General features: G+C 38.3%; 1 protein-coding gene across 1 annotated transcript in view; it reads left to right on the top strand.

Moving 5' to 3' along the window:
* The window catches only part of GNAQ (guanine nucleotide binding protein (G protein), q polypeptide), a 98,310-nt gene that overhangs the window by 57,196 nt on the left and 31,642 nt on the right, over positions 1 to 9,472 (top strand). Inside the window, exon 2 of the mRNA XM_009328097.1 lies at positions 861 to 1,015. Coding sequence (XP_009326372.1) covers positions 861 to 1,015 — 155 coding nt within the window. The remainder of the gene's footprint in view (positions 1 to 860; positions 1,016 to 9,472) is intronic.

Below are 9,472 nucleotides of genomic sequence, written 5' to 3'. Positions count from 1 at the left end.
TCTTTACTGAAAGAGTGGTTAAACATTGGAACAGGCTGCCCAGGGAAGTGGTTGAGTCACCATCCCTGGAAGTATTTAAAAAACGGGTAGATGAGGCGCTTAGGGACATGGTTTAGTGGGCATGGTGGTGTTGGGTTGACGGTTGGACTTGATGGTCTTGGAGGTCTCTTCCGACCTTAATGATTCTATGATTCTATGATTCTATGAAATAAGGGGCCATATGTATGTTTATTATTCACTTTCTGTCATAATATCATATTTAGCACTATTTGTCTTTGAACACACCATATCATCACCCATTCATAATTTACTCAGTACTTTTATTTATTCTCATTCATTCATAGTTTACTTTAAGGTCTTCCCCAATAAATCAACATTACTGTTTCCTTCCTACACCATCACTAAGTTCATTCACATGAATACAGATTTTGGTAAAATACCCATCTTTGAATATTTTGGGGTTTTACTGTCTTTTCTATCTTTATGTTGTCCAAGTGTCCCGGGTTCAGTTGCTAATGAGTGGTTCAGTTGGTAGAATGGATGGTAGGTATTCTGTTTAACAGTGTCTTTTAGCATGAAAGGTAAATAATATGCTGATCCATGTTGAGATCTACATACTTCCCATAAAAAAGTGAAGTTTTTTTCTGTTATTCCTTATTTCTGGAACTCCCTATAATGGTTGTCTCCTTTTTCCATCTTCACAACCTTCTTGGTGGTACTTGATTTTTCAAATTGCATATACATGTTGGTGATATGGCCAGTATGAAAAATTATTCCTGTTAATCATGTTCACTGTATATGAGCTATCTGCAAACGTAGAAAATTAAGTAAATTTTACTGTTTTGTTTGTTTTGAATTAGGCTCATGCACAGTTAGTTCGAGAAGTTGATGTAGAGAAGGTGTCAACTTTTGAGAACCCGTATGTAGATGCAATAAGAAGCTTATGGAATGACCCTGGAATTCAGGAGTGTTATGATAGACGACGGGAGTATCAATTATCAGATTCAACAAAATAGTAAGTACATGGTGGCTACAAACAACTACATATCATTTTCTGTTCCTAACAAAGTAATTTTTACTTTTTAGCTTTTTATACTATATGTCTGTGTACATGTTTGTATGCATATGCAGCACAAACATACCTGAATATACACTTACTAAATTGAATTCAGAGGATACTTTAAGGAGTGGAGTACATCTAGTTTAGGATTATATCTGCGTTTGTTTCACGGAATGACAGTCTGTGATCATCTGAAGTCTTAAAGTAAGATTCTAACTAGGTTAATCACTGATGGTTTTGTTTTCTTTTGTTATACCTGTTCAAGCCCTTACTCTCCTCTGACATACACTCACAAATGCAAGCTGGACAAAAATGCTTTCATGTAGTATGGCAGTAGTGAATACTGGGAAGTGCAATCAAGGTAGACCTCCATACAATTCATAAAAATTATAATGCCCCAGAACTGCTGTTGTCACAGGTTTTCCCCTTTTCCCTCACAGATTGCTTTTGCAGTCCTGGTGGTGAGGTAAATAGTACTAAGCAAGTGTTCTTGTGTTTTATTGAACTGCCTTTCTTTTATGGAAACAAAGCCTAAACTTTAAAGAACATGGCTGCGAGGAAGACAACAGGAAAAGCACTTTAAGCTAAACCCTGTTTGTTTTAGATCAACGATAACAAAAATGCATATGTGACTAAACTATGTCTGAAATGTTATGCCTTTAATTTCTTGAGGCAGGAATCTGATAAAATAGTGCTGCGAAATTTAACACTGGAATCTGAGGACTGCCTGAAGATTGACTCCATGAAATTCAGTTACTCTTGAGTAACATAGCATATAGCTCAGATAAAATTTCTTGTCTGTTGTCAAAGAAATGGGTGATGGTAAGGGATGATGCCTTTTGATGTTGACTGACATTAAAAAATACAGCATAGTTAGGTATTAAAGCTGTGGCAAAAACTTCCATGGCCTCCAAATGAATTTTTGTATTAGCTATGAAAACTATTCTTATTATATCATTACAGTCTCCATTTGTCAGGTCTACATGAATGGAAGCCTCTTATTGAGGCAAGCACAGAAGAACAGAAAGGCACCATGAAGCTCCCATTAAGCTCATTGAAGCAGGGCTATAGACATGAAAGGGCTGGGATGACATTTATCTGCACAGTAGTCTGAGGACTCTTACCTAGCGCAACACTTTATAGGTGATTTAGTCAAGACAAACTTATTAGTATCTTGCTGATGCAATTTAGGCAGAGCTACAGGTGCATGATGTGGGTCTCCTCAGATTTGCTCCGATGCTATCACCACAACATGTTCTTCTCCAGCTATATTTGCCCCATCCAGAGGGTTCCTGTTGTCCTATGCAGTTTGCTGTCCTGTGGAGCTGGTTACCTTCCCAACCTATCACTTTTATCATTTGTGTATGCATATTTTGGTGCAGAGTGGTGCAAAGCACAGTGGCATCTCTCTTGTATTGTTTGGATTCTCACTGTCCCCAAAGATACCATACTGTGTTTTGGTTTTTAGTGGTAAGAAAACAAATAGCGTATTACATAAAGTGAAAAACTTCAGGGTGCATAAATAGTGAAAAGAAAATTTCAGAGGGAAGTTACTGACAATATACTTTCATATTGTTTCTATACTGAAATGAGCAGCAAGCATAAGTAGAAGGTGAAGCAGAGCTCGTCTTATACTTTGAATTTCTTGTATTTGTAGGTCCTAACTTTGTTCCCACAACAGAGGTGAAACTGTTTTTAAAGTTGAAATAAATGTATGTATTTTGTGTGCTTGCCTTAGAGGATAAAAATAGAATTACTTACTCTCCGAAGTAGGAAATAATCATCTGATGCTACTTCAGATCAGATTGTGCTGAATACCATAGTTTTGACCTAGTTCTAATGAAATTGTCACTGTAGTGGATCTTTTCAGTAGTATTAAAAATAGCAGAGAATAATTAATTAAGTAGCTATAGAAGCAAATTGCTAGTACATTGCCTTGCAAAAGGTAGTTGTACTAGTCGATTGGTTTTTTTCAAGCTCAACATGTTTAGCAATTTAACATGAGTTTTTGCAGATTTGGTGACTTTAACTGTAATCTATTATAGTCCATACTATGGATTTCTGCAAAATCTGTTTTAAATTAGCATTGTGAATCACTGTATATGAGTCTTTAGAAAAGCCTCTCGTATATTTATGCTTGCAAGTAGAGTTTTTTCAGGTATGTAAGTCCAGTAAAAGCAATTAGCAGAAATCAAAGAAACATTGTTTCAAAAATACAGTGTGTGTGTTTAGCAATAAAACACCCAAAGAGAATTTGGCTAGCTTTAAATCCCTATCGAGAAGCAAGAAAACAAAATGCTTAAAACTTACTACTGGGATTCACAAGGCAGTAAGACAGAAATAACCACCCAATGCCCATTGGTGAGTCTTAGTGATTTCTTCTGACTTGATGTATAAACCAAAATGGTTTGTTGTCCACCAGATCTCTTGTAAGCATATGTGTCAATATGTCTTGGAAGCATATGTGTCAATGTCACACATGTTCTTCATGTTCATGATGAACATGTCACACATGTTCATCCCTTGCATGAGCCTCTCGTCTTCTCAGTAGTTTTCCCCTGTGTTTTTATAGTAGTAGTATTTTCAATCTGTTCCCTGTATTGCCTTTTTTTGCCCATCAGTGTTATTACACATTGTCGTCCTAAATCTCAGCCTCTGTATTTTGTTTCTTTTATTGTTTCTAAATTCTGTTTCTAGTTTCTAATATATCCTGTATGTTTCTATACTTTCACTTTTTATCATCTTTTGACCTGCTTTGTCATTGTTAGCTACACTTTTGATGTTTTTATACACACTGCTAGTACCCTGGAAGGATACATCAGATGTGTGTTTACCAGAAGAGGTGAGGGTAGGGTCTAAGAAAGAAAATTTCCTGCATTGTGGGAGTTGATTTGAACCTCTTGGAGGCTCAGCAAATACATTCCATTCTCTTCCCTTGCCATTGGATGCTCCAAAGGTTGGCTGTTCACGTTGTTTTTAAAAGCAATTTCTAGACTTCTCTGTGGTAAAGTGAAGAGCACATCAGGTAAATAGAGATTATTCACTTCCCATATACATTATGGGGTGATTTAGCCACTTACCACTAAACCTCTTCCCTTTAAGATGCTGTTCACAGTGTGAGACAGATGTAAGCCAACGCCACACTGTGGATTGCCTTAAGTAGTAGCTGTGTGAGATGAGATCATTCAATATGTACTGTACAGGGTGTCAAGACCTTAACCCAAATGTGAAGAGGTTACCAGTAAACAGTCTGATTATATTATGGCTTTTCAAAGCCTCAAGAAAGGAGAGGCAACAGTCTTACTGTTGTCAGTAAGAGAGACAGTTGTCATAAGTAACATTTCACATTTATGTGACAACTTGCAGAATTGGGTTGCCACTAGAATTTGTGGAGATTCATCACTATTTTTCCCCAATATGACACTAAGGGCTTTCCCTTCATGAAGAAAAAGTAGGAAGTGTTTAGAACTGGAAAGCATCCCAGAGCCTTGCTGAAAAACTTTTGTCTTTCTCTGGCCCCAGGAAATGGAAGTAGTCTGCCGTTGTGTACCTCCAACCAAGGATTTTCTAGTTGCTACACAAGCACTGAGAATATCTGTTTAGTTTCCCTTCCATGGCTGTGTTTTCTAACACTTCAGATAATTAAACATAATTTTCCCTCAAGTTTCTACCCCACTGTATTAGCTATGCCAGTGGGTATTTAATACCCCACTTTGTTATTATTTAATGCACTGCTTTATTAGTTAGACATGTCATGGCATTTTCATACATACATGAGAGTCCTTCAGGCTTTTGTTTCTGCATTTGCTGTCACCTTTAACAACTTAGTTCCTACGGTTATACAGCCGTGCGTATACCTGTGATCATGTGAGTTGAGTTAGCTGTACAGTTAGTACAGAAATGCAGATCCCGGTATTCTACCATGTAATAAGAGCTCCAGAGTGTGACTCTGAGGACATCGGAATATCACTGAATGTTAACAGGGAAGAAAGAGATGAATCCTAATGATGTCTGTTCGTTAAAGTTCATGTTTCACCTTCTGTGAAACCATTGCATGAATTGTAGTGCTTTGGTCATCTAGTAATTTTTGTATGATAGTATTTCATCTAAGTTTCAAGTTTTTCATAACTTCAGCTAAACAATTAATTCCTTCATACCTGTCTGTTAAAAATAGCATTTTGCTTCCATGTTCCACTTTTGAAACAGGTGCATTTCAGTGGAATTACTGTGTGCTAAATAGGATGTGCTTAGGGGCACACAAGGGGAAAGATCAGTGTGTGAATCTAAGGTTTTGCTACAGCAGATTACTCTGTTTGCTGGTATTGCCTCTAGTGATCAGAACGCTCATTCTTTTATTTCATAAAGCTGCAGGGAATTCTTAGGGCATCATGGGTCTGTGTGAGCCTTTCAGAAGGAATAATATTGTCCTAAATTGAGACCTACTATGCAGCTGACACTGGTACAGCAAATTACAAACAGCTGTCTATGTGATATCTGTGTAACAGTCATTTGTTGAGGGTGAGAAAACCATATACTCATAATTTATAAGATACACAAGCACATCATTATTTAATAAACACTTTAATACTGTTCATTGTTTCTTTCCTCCCTTCATTTGTAAAAAAGTACTTGAAGGTTCTAAAGCTATATTTGGGAGCAATTTGCGTTGCAGAATGGTAGATTCTGCTTTTATGTATTCACAGTTTACACAGCCTTACTTGTGTAAGATTTGCAGTAAGATAAAAACAACGAATAAAAATGACAGTCTGACGATTAAGATCAATGGTTCTACTAGCAGCAGAACCATGCTAACCCTATCTTAGATACAGTCCCCAAATATAAGAGGAAGGTCTGAAGAAAGAGGGGACATGAAATCTGCTGCATACTAAAGGACTGCATCCTATAGAAAAACTGAAGATTATGCAAGAGAACTAGGGAAATTCAGAAAGGGAAGTGGGGTTATATAAAGCAGTATACAGTATGTATTTCTTTCAGGATCCTTTTTTTCATGCAGTACTGAACATGTCTTTAATAGCTGTATAATTTTTAAACCACATTTCCTATTAAGGAAAGTTTGCACAAGCATTTTTTTTATTTGATGACTTGCTTTTTTTAGCCTTTGCTAAGGTTGGCTTTTAGCCATGTAGGAAATTAAGGGAGGCAGCTAGGTAGGATTTGGGTGGGATAAGGATAAAAAGAACACAGTGCAGACTTCTTCCTACCTCACTGCAAAGATCTTAGGTTTACTGTGTTTACTTTTGATTAAGATTAGATAGTTCTGGAAACTGGTAAACGTGCCTCAAGTTTTCACCAGTGGTGTAGAGGCTCAGAAATGCAAACTTCTACAGAAATTCTGAAAACACGGCCAATACTTGTTTACACTTAGCTTTGTTCACGGCTTGTGTTTGTACACTGAAAATTGATTCCGTTTACTGTGCTGCTGCATGTTAGCAAAGAGGACACTTATGTCAGTTATTCTGGCAGCTCTGTGAGGTAGGAAAAATTAACTTTAACATTTTGCATATGTGGAGTTGAAAGACAAGGAAGTGTATGCGTTTTCAAAAATGCAGAAAAAGCCTTTTCCCTTTCAAAGCTTGTTTTCCAGCACATGGTCAAAATTAGTGCTAGTTTGTGGTAGTTTCATCAGCCAGTTCAGAGTTTTGCAAAACAAACAAACAAACAAAAAACCTCCAATCCCCAAAAACCACACCAAACTCCAACAACAGTATGGAGGGTAGCCCCACCTAATTCCAGAATAGCCAGGCTCCAAAGGATAGATATCAAATCTTATTAGTTTGCCTAATTAGCCTTAGTCACAGACTTTGGTTAAGGTTTTATTTTCACTTGCACCGCCACTGTAGGTGTATGAAAGAGACCATTTTGTAAAGGGTCATACCTATGAACTATCCTAACTTTGAGGAAAATACTTTTTTTTTGTGTTACAACTGAGAGCTTCAGGGTCAAAAAGACGTAATTGTTTATGGTTACTGTCATACCTGGAAAAAGTCAGTCATGCGGTATCTGTCTTACATGTGGTTGAACACAGTGAAAGCATTTGCATATGAAATACTGCTGGTAAGCCTTGCTTTTATAGCTGTGGTTACACTGAAATCACCCAACAAACTTTCTGTTAAACAACAAACTTTGTCGAGTTTCTTGGGGTTTGTCCCTTCCCTCTTCCCCTGTACTCTCATTCTCCCCATATAGATTAAGAAACAGTCACATTGTTTGCTGGCTGGGTGGTAACAAGTCTTCTTTACTGGTTTTAGACTGACCCTTTTATCAGTGCCAATAATTACCTCTATCTCAACATGTTTGGTTTTGTTTCAGAGATTTCTCTTGGAGTGTTTCTGGTGTGGTGCCAGGCAGATCGCTTCTCCTCAGCAGTGTGGTTCAGAGGCACTGTGCTCCCCAGGGACTTCTGTGCTCACAAGGTCTCACAGGCAGACTCCTTCTAAGCACAGGGTTTATTAGTGTGCTAGTGAATACTTATTCAGCATCTTGCTACATCAGTTTTGCCTGCTGAGTTTGGAAAGAGTTATTAGGCAACACTGATGAATAGAGCAATCTCATTTTTAACCTCGGAAAGGGAAGCGAGTGTTAGAGATGGATGAGGGCTGTAGCTTCTCTACCTTTCTCTGCCCATGCCTTAATGCCTTCTCTTGATTAATTAGGCTATACACTAAACTTAGTTTAAAGTTACAGAAATTCATATTATGGAATTATTCCTGAGAAAATGCTGCTTTATCCCCTGATTACTTGCAACAAAAATCTGACCTCAAAGGTGCTGGAAAATAGTAGCTCATGGCAGGAGGAGGATGTTTGTTTGAAGTGCCTGCCCCATGTTTCTTCATGTTGAAGGTGCTTCAAGACCTCATTAGCTGAAAGTAAGTTCAAATAAGTTTTGATGGTCTGTCTTCATTAGGTGACGTAGCTCTGGGAAATGAATTAAGACTGAATGATGAGGTACCTGTTCATGGTCACGGGGGTTATATTTAACTTCTTGAAGAAGGTTATTGGTTAAAACAACTCTGGTCCGTTTATTAAGGTCAGGAGTCTCACTTCTTTGCCTTATTTCTATATGGGGAAGGCACGTAGGGAAGTACTGAGCCAGTCAGTCTACTCCCATGATCCCGCTCCTGCTGTTTATTTTGAAATGTGGACAAACGGTACCTTTGAAATGTGCTCTCTTTCCAGGGCGTTGTTAGCACCTCCATAGCCTGGCAGCTTCCCTGAAGCTGGCTGCAGGCTTGGACCTTGTCACAGGTGATGTAAAGTGCATTAAAAATAAGTACTTCTCTCTCAGCACTGACTGGGAAACAAAAGGCTTCCTCCGCTTCTGGTCAGCGTGCAGATCGCAAGCGTGCTGCGAGACAGTGGCAGTTTCTCCTGACGTCAAGGGAGGGCCACTGCCAGCAGCTCATTACACACGCATCGCCTCAGTAATGCACCTTCTGCCTGTCGCTATAGCAACCCCCTGGAAAATTACCTCAGCAGCCACTAAAATCCATTTTTACAAAACTAATTACAGGTATAATTAACTTCTTAAACTCAGTCTGTACTATAAATTTACTCAGACCTATGTGGTTTGGCTTTTTTTTTTTTAAGTAATTTTATGCAATTTTCCCTTTTTTATTCCTTTGTAGAATGCCTAGCTGATTAGGTACTGTTTGGGTGAGAGGCCATACAGCTACAGTGTGTCTCATCAAAGCAAGACATTTCTAGCAGGTGGTAAAAATAAACTCAGAGTGCCATATAGTTGAGACCTAAATGGCTTGCACAGTTGCTGCTACCTGTATAACTGAATTCCCTGTGGTAATGCTGGTGGTTACCCGCTTTTGGAGTAGCCCTCAGGACAGCTGCCAGGGTATTTCTAATATCCATATCGTTATTATGATTTTAAATTTTGAAGTGCATAAACTGAGGAAACATCTGGTTTGGGCAATTGTTGGCAACACTCTTTTTGTGGAAGTTCATGTTTATGACAAGTCTTGTGGTTTGTTTGCAAGAGGGCATCTGTAGCCATTTCTAGTATATGCCGAAGAGTTAGTTGCATTGCAAAGGCTGATTGCAGTATTTGTGCATACATTTTGAGTTAGGCACTTATCCTAAAATACCCTGTGCATATCCCTTATGAGCTTAAATTTTTGGTATGTGCACAAGATTTGTTTGCCCAAGTGAGCAATGTATTTGTCAGTACTTTGTTTCAGGCTGCATTAGGTAAGTGCTTGAAAGCCATGGTCAATCAGTTTTTTAATAAGCAGATACACAAAAAAGTCAATAAAAATCTTCATTTTCTTTCACTCCTCACCCATACGAATTCAGAGACTTGAGACATTTCACATAGCCCTGGCTTCATAAGTCCTCTTCTGGTTGCAGATAAGCCAGTGGAGGAAGTAACTCCACCCTGCT

The sequence above is a fragment of the Pygoscelis adeliae genome, unplaced genomic scaffold (assembly GCF_000699105.1).
Source record: "Pygoscelis adeliae isolate BGI_AS28 unplaced genomic scaffold, ASM69910v1 Scaffold45, whole genome shotgun sequence".
NCBI classification, from domain to species: Eukaryota; Metazoa; Chordata; class Aves; order Sphenisciformes; family Spheniscidae; genus Pygoscelis; species Pygoscelis adeliae.
The sequence above is the reverse complement of the archived record's forward strand: the minus strand, read 5'-3'. Positions and strand labels throughout refer to the sequence as shown.